General features: G+C 52.4%; 1 protein-coding gene across 1 annotated transcript; it reads right to left on the bottom strand.

Moving 5' to 3' along the window:
* Nucleotides 1–1615: 1615 nt before the first annotated feature.
* Nucleotides 1616–3398, bottom strand: ARL4C (ARF like GTPase 4C; the record flags this gene model as incomplete). The annotated part of the gene is made up of 1 exon (XM_084288977.1): nt 1616–3398. The coding sequence occupies one exon, from the start codon at nt 3396–3398 to the stop codon at nt 2820–2822; it is 579 nt and encodes a 192-aa protein (XP_084145103.1). The 3' UTR covers nt 1616–2819.
* Nucleotides 3399–15654: the final 12256 nt, after the last annotated feature.

The raw sequence follows: 15654 nt of genomic DNA on the forward strand, positions 1-15654 counted from the left end.
CTGCTGGCCCAAAAGCAGGTCGCTTCTCTGTCCCTGTGCCCAAGGGAGGCAGGAGCAACCTCCGCCGTGTCGAGCTCTGGGAAGCGGCCCTAAAATGCGGTGCTGACAAGGAGAAATAAGCGGAGGGACACGTGTTGGTTTTTGTTTGTTTTTTATCAGGCCCTTTCATTGTATAAATAATTTATTTCAGTTCACAGCATTATGTCTGCATCTTTTTTTAAAAAAAGAGGAAAGACAGGAGGGACAGAGACTGACGGGCAGGGGCAGGGCTAAGACACAGGCAGCAGGATTTCCAACACTGATGGGCACACGGCGAGGTACCTCGTGGAGTGAGACCCGTACCTCATGACGTCGGCTAAAATAAAAAAAAGGGGTCATTCAAACAGGTTTAGAGGACGCACAACCTCGCAAAACGCTCGGCTCGTTTTCAGAGCAACAACCAACACGGGCAGTCAGTCCCCTTTAGCTGCTGTTCTGCTGAAGCACCTCTTCTTCTAGCCCACCGTAGGCGACGCTCATCTTCACACAAGAAAACCAGCACGCAGTCGTGAAACGTTACGGAAATACCACGGAAGCCATTAGCTACTAATTGGAGAAGTACTTTTAATTATTGCAGAAAGCCGAGCTGGTGGGAATGGCACCCCGACAGCATCCCGCCTGCCTCGGCTGAGCCTTGGAGCACGCGAGCCGGGCGCGTGCCTGCAAGCTCGGCCAAAAAGCAGTCCCATCTCCGAGGGGATGCTCGGTGCCAGCAGACCCAAGATCCACACCTTGACGGCGAGGAGGCAAAACACACAACCAGCGCCCACATTCGTTCTTTTTAAGAGGTGGCGGGCAAAAGGAGTTCTGTGTTTTGCCCCTGTAACGGGTCACTCACCAAAAAAAAAAAAAAAAAAAAAAAAGGTTTAAGCGTTTGGCTTCTGTGGCATCAAAAATAAATATTTTGCTCTCTCTCCCAACAGCAAGTACCAAAGTGTTCCAGGTGAAGACAAAGCAAAGGAAACCCAACGAGGCAGGCACAGAGCCTCCTAAGCTGATGGGACCAGCCCACTCGCTCCGCGCACAGGTCGGGACTCGTGTAGGAACTCAAATCCCGCAAAAAAAAAAAAATAACAAGAGACGTACTGCTTGGCCGCAGCGTTTGTTTTCTGACAAAATGCCATTGGAAAGGTACCGCGCTCGTCGCTGCAAGGGGAGAATCAACTCCCTGAAACCTGAGGGCATTTTTTTTTTTTTTCTTTGTCTGCTTGGTGGCTTCCTTGGCTGTTTCGGGGAGGGTTTTCGAACAGGCATGCTGGTGGAAAAGCACCACAAACTCCTGCCTGCCTGGCTCTCCCTCCTGTCTGTGGGCAACATGGGGAGCGGGGACCCTGCTTTTGTCCCGCAGAGAGCTGGTTCCCGGGCCAAAACACTGCCACCAAATGGCTTACGGTCCCCAGGGCCCCCAGCCTGGCCTGATCCCACCTCGGTGCCCAAACATTCACCTGCTGGCAACCGGGGGCTCTCTGCTTTCCATCGGGTTTAAATCTTCATAAAAAAATAACCTCCCCCCCGCCTCACCCCCTCTCTCCACACCCCATCGTTTCCCCGGCACTGCCGAGTCCCCTTTTCCTGCCGCATTTTGCAATCTTTTTGCAGGGTTTTGCAAGCTCTGCCCATTTCACCCGGCAGCTGTCCGTCCTGCCACGACCTCCCCGAGCTCCCATTTAACAAGTGCTGCCCCAGCCTCCCGCAGCAGCTGCAGGGCAGCACGGTGACCGGTCCACCCAGTGGTGTACAAAGCTTTTTTTTTTTTTTTTCTTAAAATCTGTATTTTGGGTCACCCCGAATGGAGCATATTAGCACCTTGGCGCATGCCTGGGTACAATAAAGACCTGCTCGTGGCTTTGCTTCAGGAGAAGCCACAACCACGCCTTTGAGAACAGAGACTCCTGGACGCCCCTCACTTCACCCTTTTCTTTTTTTTTTTTCTTTTTTTTTTTTTTAAGCAAACAGCTTAAAGCTCAGCACCAGTCACCAGCTGCTACACACCCCCAGCCGCTGCGGCATTACTGAAGGCTGCCTGCCCTTGTGCTCTGCACTCATCTGCTCCCTAAAACACCAGCCCGCGGGGTTTGGATTTGTCCCCTTGGCCGGGGTTTGTCCCCATGGCTGGGGTTTGTCCCCTCATCCGGGTTTTGTCCCCTCGGCCATCTCCCCCATTTTACGCTACTCCAGCCCCCCGGTGAGGGATGCAGGCAGCCGAGAGCCGCCCTCCTTGCTGGCTGACCTTGCATTAAAAGCTCCAGGCGCGCGTTCGCCCTCTCTCAAATGCACTTTAACAGGGTCCTGCCCTGTTCACCCCTTGGCCTCCGCGCCCCGCAAGGACGGAGGGGCGCTGGGGGGGCCACCCCGGCTCCACGGGCTCTCGGCCGCCCGCGGCATCTTGTCCCGCTCAGAGCATCTCCAGCCCAGCCAGGGGGGCTCAGGGCATCTCCAGCCCGGCCAGGGGGCTCAGGGCATCTCCAGCTCAGAGCCCAGCAGCCACCCCGTGCTCCACGCCGCCCTCCGGCCAGGGAAAGGGTGGTGGGCAAGGGGGAAGAGCGGGAGAAGGAGATCCTGGCTCTCGCCCGCAGTCAGGATCAGGGCTTGGCTAGCAGGAGCGGTATTGTTATCACCGCTATTGTTGTCGTTTCGTTTGGAAAGGGACAAAAAAAAAATAAAAAGAAGGAGAAAAAAAAAAAAAAAAAAGGAAAACACAAAAAACAGGATCGCTTTGGTTCTCTCTCCCCCTCGGTTCCTTTGTCTGCATTCCCACCCGTCCACGCGTCTGCGGGCTTCTACCGCTTCTTCTTCTGCTTGAGGGACTTCCTTCGCTTCAGGATCATCTCGTAGAGCTTGTCCATGCCCTCCGTCAGCCCCTCGCCGATGATGGCGCAGGCGGGCTGGATGTGGTAGGTGGTGGAGGGGGTGAGCTCGTGCAGGGCCAGCTGCTTCTCGATCTCGGCCACCGGCAGGGACTTGGGCAGGTCCTGCTTGTTGGCGATGACCAGCAGCGGCGTGCCCTGATTCTCGGCGAACTTGGTCACCTTGTGCAGCTCCGTCTTGGCCTCCTCCAGCCGGTCCACGTCCACCGAGTCCACCACGTAGATGATGCCGTCGGTGCAGCGGCTGTAGGACTTCCAGAGCGGGCGCAGCTTCTCCTGGCCGCCCACGTCCCAGAAGTGGCAGCTGATGCCCTTGGCCGTGCCGTTGCTCAGCCGGATCTTCTCGGTGTTGAAGCCGATGGTGGGCACGGTGTTGACGAACTCGTTGAACTTCAGCCGGTACAGCACCGTCGTCTTCCCCGCCGAGTCCAGCCCCAGCATGACGATGTGCAGGGACTGGAAGGCGGAGATGTTGGACGAGATGTTCCCCATGGCCGCCCGCGGGGCGCCCCTCGCCGCCCGCCCCCCCCCCCTCCTCCTCCTCCCCTCACAACCCGGCGCCCATGGCCGCGGCCCGGCCCGGCTCGGCTCGGCTCGGCCCAGCCCGGCTCGGCTCGGCCCTGCTGGGCTCTCCTGGGCTCGGCAGGGCTCGGCTCGGCCGCTGGCGGCTCCACGCCGAGCCGGGGCTCGGGGACTGCCGGCCGCCGCCTGCCGCCCCGCCCGGGAGGAGGGGCCGCGCCGCCGCTTCCCTCACGGCCTCCTGCCCTCCTTCCCTGCCTCTTTCCCTGCCTCTTTCCCTCATTCCCTGCCTCTTCGCTGTTCCTCCCAGCCGAATTGCTCGGGAGGTGACACTGGGCACTGTTTTCTTGGTGGAAATGCCCACGAGCTCCTTGGCACGGTGTCACCTCCTTGGCACCGTGTCACCTCCACGCGCGGCGTGTGGCGTCACGCAGGTGCAGGGCTGGCTATGGGGTCAAACACCCACCCAGCACACCCTTTGCCCTCCATCGGATAATCGCAGCCTTGCTTTGACCCAGGTGCTGTGCCAGCTCCAGGGGGAGGAGGTGGCGAGGGCTCCCTCCGAGCTCGGTGGCACTGCACAAAGCCAAACCCGCAGGGTGGTGATGCCCAAACCACCACGTCCTGAGCGAGGGCTCAGCACGAGAGCAGGGCAGGATCAGGGCTGTGCCACGAGCTCTGGGAGTAGCTGGATCTTACCGAGGGCTTACAGCAGGCTTAACCCCCTATGTGGGTGAAGGACAGCACTGCCAGCCCCTGGACACATTTTGGGAAGCCCTCTCCCCTCCATCACCTCTCCTGCAGGAGCCAAAGCTCCCCTCCCTTGCTCCTCTTTCATTCCCACTGCTGGAGACAGATCTGAGGCTCAGGTTGAAAGGCTTCCCTGTCGAAACAGGCCACCAAAATTTCTTTCTCCCAACAGCCGAAGTCGAAGGGCAAGCTTCCCCTCTTTTTTTTATTTTTTTTTTTTCACCCCAGCATTGATTGTGAGTTATAAATAAAGGCGAGATGAGATAGACAGGCTGATCAAACCTAGGGGATGTTCGAAAAAATGGCCTTATATCAGATGATCCCAAGGGGACAGAGATAAACAGGAGCGTTGCGGTGGTGAATTATGCTGCAGCTAATGCCAGCTATCCATAAATAAGCTGTTAAGACCTCTGCTGAATATTAAGTGCAGAAATACCAGCGTTAATCGCAGCTGAGAGGAGTGTGCCCAGTCCATTCAGTGGCAAATTTAGGGAGCCGAAACCCATCTTTGCCATACATCCCCCTCCTTCCTCTACTTTCTGCCCCTCACCCTGAGGTTATGCAGCCAAGGTTAAAGCCAGCATTAGCATCTAAATGTGTGTCTGGGAGCATCTGACAAAGGCAAAAATGCTGGTCCCCAACATTTCGCTCCAGCAGCAAGAAGGCTGTTGCTGCCATAGTAACTGCTTTCAGACATGGCAATTATTTCTTCCCAGCCCCACCAACCCATCTCCCCTCCCCCAGCTAATCTTGTGCTTCGATGTGTATTTTTTTTCCTTTTTCTTTCCTTTTTTTTTTATTTCGGTGGCACACAAAGGGATGGAGACCGCACACATCCACCAGCAGCGTGCCTGTGGACAACGCAGGGATGCTTCCTGCACAGGCACGGAGCATCCCTGATGGTGATCGCTGATCTACAACCAATTAGCCCTGTATCACCTGAGCAAAATGAAGCCCTGGAGCAGCAGATTTTGTCAGCAGGCTCTGGCAAATCCAGTGACCTGGGTGGGAAATTGGTTTGCAGAGAGTGTCGCAACTCCTAGAGCATGCAGGCGCCTCTCACCCATTTCTTCTCTCTAGCATCAGTCGTCTTAGTCTGCTCCCTTTTGTTTCTGCCTTAAAAGCAGAGATGCCAGCCCAAACAAAGTTATCAGGCAAGGCCTGTAATTAGGACTGCCCCCGTTCTCGGGGATTCTCTGAGGCTAATTAATAGCATCCCTGTGACTAACGCCTGGGCTGTGGGAACAGCTCGAAGGCTGTGCTAAGAGACAGACCTCAGGTGGCTTGTGGAGGGACAAGACATGGGGCTGGCACCTCCAGCTGGCTTGGGGGACCCCCCGGTTTTCTGCCAGTGATTCTGGGGTGAGCTCTGCCAGGGCTGTGGCTCTCCTGGATGAGGAATATGCTGGAGGGAATCTCGCTCTGACAGTCCTTTGGGAAGCTTTTGGGTGATGGCACACTTGGACCTGTTGTGCTCAGCAACCTTTTCTTGCCCCCTTCTTTCTGCTTTCCCTCCCTTCCACCTCCCCTTCCTTCCTGAGGACCTGCCCAGGCTCGGCCACAGCCCTCCCTGGCTAATGAAGCCAGGTAATGAATGTTCATTAGGGACTGACCATGTGTCCAACCCTCTGCAGACTCCTAGGGCCAAGGAGGTCTCGTGGCTCAGAGGAGAAAGATCCTGAGAGGTCCCCAGGAGCTCCTTAGGGGTGGGCAGAGGGCTGGAGGGAAGGATGGATAAAAGCAGCGTGATAGTGGGGAAATGACTGAATCCACAAGTGCTCCTAATTCAGCAGTGATGAATAATCCGTTCATCTGCAGCTCAGCAGCTGAGCTCCATTTCCTGACCTCAGATGCCTCTCCTCGGGCCAAGCAGAGCCCTTCAAGAACCAGCTTAAAGCCAGTTTTGCAGCCTGATCTCCAGGAAATGCTAAAACAGCCACAAATGAGGGGGGGGGGAAATAATTCAAAGGACTTCACGTGAAAACAGCCCAGCGCTGTGGCTCTGTAAGCAACGAGGAGTGGAGGCCCTTGGAGGAATGCAAGAACAGGGTAGGTGTGTATTATAACCTTTGGTGTATTTTTTTGTTGTTTTGTTTTTTCTCCATGAATTCCTACCACCCATCTCTGAAGCTTTACAAGCGTAGCCTTTTCTGCATCCTGTGGCAGAATACCAGCACGTACCGATGTGCTGGACAAAGAGGGACCTCCTCAGCCTGAACCTGCCCAGAAATTGCCTCTGCAAACTCACACCAAGCGCAGGCTTGCAGGTTAAAGCACATGCAGTTGAGCATGAGGGCTTTTTGACAGGTTATGCTGGGATTTGCACCAAAAATGACTCTCTTTTTGCACTATGCTTGCATCAAAGCCCTGACTGTGCCTGTCACTCCCCCCCAACCCTGCAATTCTGCAGGAGGAACAAAACCTTTGCCTGACTTGAGCAGGCACAGACAAAAGAGGAGCGCTCTGTGCCTTTGTTCCTGCTATTTGCTGAGATGACAGACGTCATTTTTGCATGGCGAGTGCTGGGTCCTACTGCCGCGAGTGAGTGCAGCGGGAGGAGAAGCGAGGCCGGCGTGCTCGCAGGGCTCTGCCAGGGACAGGTCTGGTGCTGGATGGAGCAAAGCAGTGCTGCTATTTTGTGGTCACAAAAAAAAAAAAAAAAAAAAAAAAAAAAAAAAAAAAGGGTTCATTTGGCTGTCCTGACTGATTGTTTGGTTGCCTGAGCTGGAGGGAATAAAATCTGGTGTGCAGAGGGTGAGCAAAGGAGGATGTCTTCCTTTAAGCACAGATGTGTTGTAGGGGTGGAGGATTTAGCAGCCTTGGGTTTTATCTGCTGCATCAGGGGCTCCGTGCGCACAAATTGCCCGCTGCCCTCAGAAGGGTGACGGGGACATTTCTGGTTGGGGTAATCATTTCCCCATCTCACAGAAAAGGAGAAAAGGCCTGGGGAAGCCTGAGCCCAGCTGATTGCAATTCCTGTGCAGCCAGGTATGGTGGCAGCCGGGAAACTCAAAGCCTAAACACACCCACACAGGGGAAAGGATGCTGAATCTGGGATGGTTAGGCACACACAGGCAGGATGAACAAGGGTGGTTCAGGTTTGTCTGCAGACACAACCTACGTGGCCAACACATCCTCACTCCTGTCCCTATAACACCGGGTCTCAGCCATTCCCTGCTCTGGTGTCACTCCAGCTCAAAGCTGCAGATTTTGCCCCACAGTTTTTCTGCAACCCTCTCGCAGAAAGAAAAGTGGATTAGCCTTGCTACCAGTGATAAGTGTGAGGCTTAGAAAAACTATCAATTTCCCAGCACCCTTCCCAGGGCAGTAAATCTGGGAGCCTACCTAGCTGCACGTGTGGCAGAGAGAGTGAAAGCGCAGTGCTGGTGGGGATTTAGGGCTCATGAATCACCCTGTGCTCTCTGGTGGCATGCCAGCATCTCAGATTGCCTCCTTGTGTGATTTGCACCACCAATTTCTGCTCAACCCCCCAAAAATATCAGAGTACCTTATTTGCTCCTGTCCCCACCCCCCCCTTTTTTTTTTTTCTTCCCTTAAAGGTGATTAGAGGGGAAAATCCTGTTCTGAGCTGATTTACCTGTGTTTAGCTGTTGTACAGTTGTTTACAGCTACTTTAGCCAGCTGTAGCCTGATTTAGAGATAAAGTACACCAGGATCATGTTGGAGGTCAGATCTGGGCCGCTAATTCTCACTCGATTAATGCACAGCAGCCTTTCCCTGATACAAGAGGCTCGATGCAACCAAGTTGTAATTAAGGCAAGTGGGGCCTGGGACATGTAATAAAGCATAGAACCAGGGCTGAGGCTGCGTGTGCACTTCACAAGGCTGGAGTTACAGCATGAGGGATGCTTTTGGGCCATCAGGCCATTCCTCACCACCGCATGCCATCCCTGGGGAAGGGAGGCAGCCTGTGTTAGCAGATGAGCATGAAGGGTCAGCCTTGGGAAGGCCACCATGGGGGGACGTGACCTGGGAAGGTGTCTGATTTAGGATTTAGTGGTGTAGCCGTGCCCTGGGGGAGGCCCATGGTGATGTTTGTGAGATCCACACAGGCTGGCAGTGGGGAGAAAGCCAGAGGCACAGAGCCATGGGGTGCTGTGGGCTTGCCCTGTGGGTGCTCTGGTCCTAGCTGCACACTTCTGCCCCGGCCAGCACATCTGTTAGCTGGGCTGGGGAAGGAATCCGAGCTAAAAGCTGCCATCTTTTGGCCTTTTATATTCACTGAACTAAATTCCTCTAGCTGGTTGGAGAGGCAGACAAAGAGCTGGGGTCAGACGTTTCTTGTCGCAGCCCTGAGAGCCAGCACTTCATCACCCCAGGGCAGATGCTTTGGGGTCCCTCCCACAGCCTCTTGCTCCCATGGAAATCCTTCGGTTTTCCCATCAGAGAGCGAAGCTCACAGCTGGTGTGTGGGCTTTGCAGCAGCAAAGGATTTTTACGATTGCTTTTCCCATAAGTGCTGTGTTATTTCCTAAGGAGGATGACAGCCCCCAGGGCACGTGGTTGGGTCACAGCCCCCTGCGATAACTGGCAAGTGAAGGACTTGGAAATCTTTGTGTGAATTCTCCTTTCGGATTTGGATTTTCCTTTGGTTAAGAGGGATGAACTGCAGATGGCACGAGCCTGTCATGCTGCTCTGAAAGCCAAAACCTTGCTGGAAAATAAAAGCGATTTGAGATACGGCTCAGCAAGACTCGGGACTGACATAGGCTGTTTTCTAGGGCCACCTGGTGATGGCCCAGAGACAGGCATCGCAGTTACTACTTCTAGTAACTACCTTTGTAGTTCAAGCACCTGCTGGTCCTGGGGGCACAGCGTTAGGAAGCCGGGTGGGAGAAAGGCTGTTTGCATTTCAATGCCACTTGTGTCTGACTTGTGAGGAAACAAGCAAAATAACCGAGAGAAAATAAACCAAAAACATTAACAAAACCCACAAAACCATGCCCTAAACGGGAATATAAACTCAGCCCACAGCTTGCTGCAGTCGCAGCGTGGTGGGGCTCCTGCTCTTGTGCTCTTGCGGCGCTAGGGGGAAGCGTTTGACTGCTGCATGGGCACGGTCCCTGCTGTCCCCGCAGGGCAAGCCTGGCCCTAAAAGCCTGGGTCACTGCTGCTTTTCCTGGAGTTTCATTTGAGGGGTCAGCACTAGGTCCAGTCCTGAGGTGGCTGATGTGGCAGAGGGCCCTGTGACCCCAAGGGACAAGGACAGGGACAGAGCTGGGCTGGCAGGAGCCTGGGGGAGCCCAGACAGGAGAGGTGCCGAGTGCTGCCCCCGGGGAGGAGCAGCCCCAGGCCCCGGGACACGCTGGGGCACCCAGCTGGGAAGCAGCTCTGCAGGAAGGGCCCTGGGGGCCTGGTGGGCACCGCGCTGAGCACGGGCCAGCAGCGTGCCCTGGGCACCAAGAGGGCTGGCGGCACCGGGGCTGCCTTAGGCACAGTGCAGCCAGCAGGCCCAGGGCCTGGCCCAGAGGCCCTGGGCACAGCCTGGAGCCCAGGAGGCTCCCTCTGAGCACCAGGCAGCACTGCTGGGCTGGGCGGGTGCCGCAGCCCTGGCACAGGCTGCCCAGAGCCTGGGGGGGCTCCTCCTTGGGGAGCTTCAGGAGGCACCGGGACCTGGGGCTGGGCACCCTGCTCGGGGTGGCCCTGCTGGAGCAGGGCTGCGATGCGTGGACCTGGGGGTCGCTTCCCCTGAGCACACTCAGTGGTATAGTCTGGAGCTCATCTGATGTTATTTTCTTTAATATCTGTATCTATTCCATGTGACAAGCTGTAAAAAGTCTCTCCTGATCCAAATTAACTACAGCTTTGCCATTAGGTCACAATGGGCAGCAAGTGCTGAGCCCAGCTATGCTGAAAGCTGATACACAGATTCCCATTTTATTTAGAAGTTAAACACACACAGACACAAATTCCCCTTCCAGGAAGGCAGAGGTGACCCAAGATTTTTAAATAATCCAAACAAATTTTGCAGCTCACAGATGACAGCCACAAAACACAGGCTTCCATGTTTCCAAAACGAAGACGAGCAAATTGATGCTACCAAACGATACTTTAAATAAATTCAGCTCCCCCTCTTATGTATTCAGGTCTTGTGTAAGTTCCGCTGTAGATTGGGGATGCAGAAGAAGCAATTTAGATTGAGAAGATTAATTAATTAGTGTCAGGCACACTGAGCCTGTTCACCAAATGGAAACGCTCCAGGGAATTTAGAGATGTTTCGGGCTTCTTTCCCCCTCCTTTTCCAAAGATGAGTATTTCTAGGAGGCTTGTTATCAATCAGCAATCCGTAGCAATAAAGCAAAGAAACAGATCTCCTGAGAAACAGAGTGTCATCACTATTTCTTACTTTATTTCTTGCAGTATTTTATATTGTTCTGTAGGGTCTAAACCTTGGGAGAGGTGATTATTTGTGAATCTTTGCTTTCCTTGAAAAAAAATAATAATAATGGTTCTGGAGCTAGTTACAGAGTAGAAAGGTAAGAATTGTGAAAACTGAATAATCCTTCAGGATTTTTAAGAAACCACCCCAGGGCTCTGGGGTGTTGTATGGTGTCAGTATCGCTGGTTCTGCAGGAGGCTGTAGGATGGCATTTTTCAAAATGGTTCAAAGGGAATTTGCACTGAATTGACCATAAGTCAGTCCACACTGGACCAAAACCACTATTTAAAACACACCTCTCCTTTTAATTAAGGAAAAAAAAAAATCTCTTAATCGCACAGGAGAGGTTTTGGTGCCAAGGAGGCTGCGGTGCCTGATGGGGCCAGCTCTCATTTTCCATGCTGGCCTTCTCACCTCACCTGACAAATATAATAGCACTCAGCCAGGATAAATAAAAAGTGACTGCTGTTTTATAATCAACCTTTACACGGGTGACAAAAGCCATTTTGCACAGCCTGCCCTGCACTGCGTTGCTGGCCAGAAGTCCCTGCCTGTATGGCCACAGCAAACGCACCCAGAAGCAGCCACCTGAAGGGCCTGATACATCCATCGCCCTGATATGCCTCTCCCAGAAATGTTACTTGACATGTTTTCCCAGCTGTGCTGCCATGGCATGCTGCTTATTTTTATCCTGTCCTCTGTAAACACCCACCTGGGGAGATCTGGTGCATCACGCACCAAAGCGGCTCCACACATCTGTCTGTCCTGAGCTGAGTGCCTGCAGCTCAGGCCACCACTGCTCTCACAAGCTAGGTTTTTATTAGAGCAATGTGGAAACACTTTTGCCTTTTTGGTGGGTTTTCCAGGGGCTGAGACACATGACAGTGGCAGGAATGAGTGATATGTCTCCCATGCACTCTTGCTTCCCCAGCCATTTTTAGCTCCCTCAAATTGTTTGGCTTCATTTGATTCTTGCCTGGAAACATCCTGTACATGTGGAGGAGGCAGCATCTTTCCCCTCAAGAAAGGGCAGGGGAACAGCCCCAAAAGCCCAGTAAATTGCCTGTGGAGGAGGAACTGGGAGCCCAAGTTTGCTGCTGTGAAGATGGGAACTCCTGAGCCACTTCCAGCTGCTGCAACAGCAAGGAAAGGCAGCTCCCTGGGGACTGTGTGCCAAGGCTGAGGGGTTTGGCTGCATGGGGAGGTGTAGGCTGAGTTCTATCCAAACACCTAGCGTTGTCTGGCATCTTCTGGAAATGGGACTGCTTCCTGCGTAGGTCACTGGGATATGAGACAGCTGGAATATGAGATCAGGGCTCCAAATCTGTTGCTCCAAGACATCCTTTCTGATGTGCCCCTTAGCAAGACACTAGTCCCCACACAAGGATCCTGCTGGTGTCCCCTCTTTGCCCTGCCATGTCCCTGTCCCTGGGGTGCAGGGCAGCCCCAGCACACCACAAGGTGACCTTGAAGGCTGCATCTTGGACAGCGGAGCTGAGCAGCAGGCACTGGGCTCCCAGCCCCTTGCAGGGCTGTGGCAGTGCCATCTCTTGCAATTTTCTTGTGGAGGGTTTTTATTTTTATTTTTTTGTCAAAAGAGAGAAATGTCCCAGCTTGCCCAGCAGGGCCAAATGGAAGCGGATTGACCTCCCTCATTAGCACCACTTAAACCGGAGGAAAGAGGCTCTGAGGAGCAGCAGCCTGGTGATTTGCTCTCCTTTAAAAATGTCCCTGTCATCACGCTCTACCGCTCAAACCAGTGGCACCGCTGGCACTGAGCCTGGTCCGGGAGGACAAACGATGAGAAGTGCCCAAATTTTCCTGCTGACAGCCGATCGAGTCAATGGCCTTTGGGACCGAGGGCACAGCCGAGGGCACAGGGCACGCAGTGGGTTGCAGGAGCAGTTTGGGATTGCACAGGGTTTAAGGGTGTCTAGTGGAGTAACCAACAGCGGGGAAAGGGAAGGACCTTGGGGATTTGGGGAGGAACAAGTGTGGGAGCAAGGGGCTCTGCACCATCACCTGTAAACCTTCAGCTCTGATTTTGAGTAGAGGCCACCTGAGATACCAAAACCAGTGACCTTTCTCCTCCTGAACTTTCTCAGCCCTCTGGAGCCAGCTGTGACTCAGCTGCCGCAGCCAGGAAATGACAGGGAATGGCAGGAATGCCTCTAGGGAAATACCCCTCAAAACATATTTCTCTTTAAAAAATGCTTTTGCTGTGACCTGCTCGCTTGCGTGAATGTCTGCCGGCCAAGGTCTGTCACCCAGCCAAGTCCCAGGCTGTGCTCTGCTGGTTTAAAAGCACAGAAAAGTATCACCTTGTCATCAGTTCTGGCAGGGCTTTGGGGAGATGCGGAGGTTTCCGAAAGCTCTATTTTCACTTGCATCTCTGCAGGGACTTGGGGCTGTTCAAAGAGGTGCCCGGAGCTCTTCCCTGTAGAAAGAATTAATGTGCTTTCATCCTGGACCCCCCCGGCCTCTCTTGGCCTATGTCTGAGCCATAGTCGGGCCACCTAGTTGCTGCCTTTGAAATATGTGGGTATGAGAACATATTTGGAGGAGGGCACATGCCCAGCCAGCCATTTCGGAGGCTGCATTCCTGGCTGTGCCCTTGCACGCTGCCGGCACCAGTTCCCAGCGCCCTGCCATCAGCAAGGAAAGCAGAACATAAAATGAGGCTGCCTCTGGGGAAGGAGAGGTGATGATATAGGATTCTGGGGGGGGTAGCAGACGCTATTCAAGTAGGTCATAAAAAAATATGTGGTAAGGCATCAGTCTGCAGTAATTGTTTTCTATATACATAGAATTTGAAATTGCAAAGCAGGTCCTAGGGTAGAGAAATTGCACTTGGCTTTTTGATTTTAGACATATATTACTCTGTGATGGTAACAGAAGTCGACTAGGAAGATATATGGTATCCTTCTTGCCTTATTGTCAGAAAAGATTATTTAAATCACAGGCTCACTGTCTCGCCTCGTAATTTGAGTCGGCGGTTTAAATCTATCAATTTTATTTCCATTTAACATTCACCTCTTTGTGTGCATTTCTTCCCCCAAATATATAAGGGAATCATTAGTTCCCATGCTATAATTTTGCAATTCTTATTGCTAGTGAGGAGGAGAGGCCTCAGCTATAGCAGTGCAATTACAGCAGCGTGTGGTTGATCGTATATTCACGCTGACCTTTACTTATTGATATATTTGGCACTTGGATTTTGGGCTGCAGCCACATCTCAGAGCCAGGAGTTTGGGGTCTGTGAGTCTACAGCTCCCATACGGCGTAAGGGGGCTCAACAGAACATCCGTGCCCAGCCCTCATTGCCAAATTCAGGTCATCTACTGACAGCTCATATATGTATGGGCTACTGCTGACTTGTTTCTCACTGTGTTTGTAAGGAAGCTGAAATCTAGCTCTCATTTCTTGTACTGGACCATTTGAAGCTAGGTTTTCTAGATGAGTTTTGTTTTCCATCTTTCTCTCCCTGATCACTACTTCAACCCCCTGGGCAGCTCCTGGCATGTTTGGCTAAAGCTGGGGGTCTCTGAAGTCTGTAATTCATCCGAGCTTTGGGAAAACTGGTGAGGAGAGTCTCTGGGACAGTCTTCCAGCAGAGCAGATATAGGAAAAGCACGGTGCAATTAAATGAACCATGTTCGTCTTGGGTACCACACTCAGAGCGAGAGGATTGTGTGTATCCAAACTTTTGCCAGATAGGCAAATGCAGCCTACTTACAGCCATCAGATTTCTCCCATGAGGGTGAGACTTGACACCTCCATTTGCTGCTGTCTATGTTAATTTGAAATCTTCCAAGCCCGAGTTCACTTGAATAATTAAAGGGGGAAAAAAAAAAAAAAAAAAAAAAACTATCACTGGAGTGAGTTCCCTGTCAATATAAATTACATCAGAAATGAAGATGCACAATTGGATGAGTTTGTATGAATTCAGTTTTCAAAAGCTTATTTTTCTGTCACTTTCTCCATGTTTTATAGGGCAGAAATCTGAAATCAGCCTCCTACTGCCTGTCATCGTTCCTTACAGGGTTTTTCCCTGCCTCAGAGCTCCTGTGGAGTGCTGAGGACCCACTTGAAGGCACCCAGATTAAGGCTGCTTGAGGCAAGCTTTATCCCAGCACAGTTTAATATCTGAACACTTGATGGTGCAATCCCATAATGTTATTTTCACCGTTTTTATTTATTTATTTATCTATTTTCCAGCCTAATGCTAACTACAGCTGCTGCTGGATAACAAATTGTTATATAAAGAGGGGGGAACAGTGATTTAGCTGCCTTTTTTTTTTAAAGTTAATAATTGAAGCAACATGCAGCATTTTGCAGTGATGAGAGACATCCACCCCAGAACAAGCACATCCCAGCAGCTCTCTTTGTTTCCTGGAAACACGGGAGATACTCTAAAAGCTGAGCACAGTGTTCAGTGGGGAAAATGCCACCTGTGTCCCCCCTCAGCTCACCAGCTGCCTCTCAGGGTGCCTGCACCCTATATGCCTTATGTCCTCACCGTGCACACCACCAGCTTGGAGCTCTGGCACATCACTCTCCATCCCCGTGGGCTCACTTTGGTAGCAAGTCCCAGGACTGGACATTGAGCCCTGTGTTTTGCCCCTCGGTGGGCTGCAGAAGTCAGCGATGGGGTGTCAGGGCTGGAGATCTTTGCAAAAACCTGAGCCTGAGGATGGCTTTTGGCTAACCCCAGCTGCTAGGGAGATACTGCTCTTGCTTTTCACCTGAAATCAGAGCTGCTTTATTTACTGTGCGGTGACTAGCTCCTAGGCAGGCAAGCTCTAATGCATACTAATGAACAAAACAAATGTTTTCCCCTCAAAGTATCATGTGTTTTCCCAGACTTCCCTGCATCTCAGCCAGCGAGATAACATCAAAGTGGTACAATTTAATGAACCTGCTCCATTACAGGGGACAGCATGATTTATTGGCTGCTACGCAGAGGAAACACTGCTGTTGAGACTTTTCAGTGTATTCCTCTGACTTTACTAGGTTAAAACTTACTGCAGCCCATTTGACTTGTGAAAAGAATGGTAGAATGATAAAACAGGGATTCAT

This window comes from Netta rufina (genome assembly GCF_964035555.1).
Source record: "Netta rufina genome assembly, chromosome: 6".
In the NCBI taxonomy this organism is placed as follows: domain Eukaryota; kingdom Metazoa; phylum Chordata; class Aves; order Anseriformes; family Anatidae; genus Netta; species Netta rufina.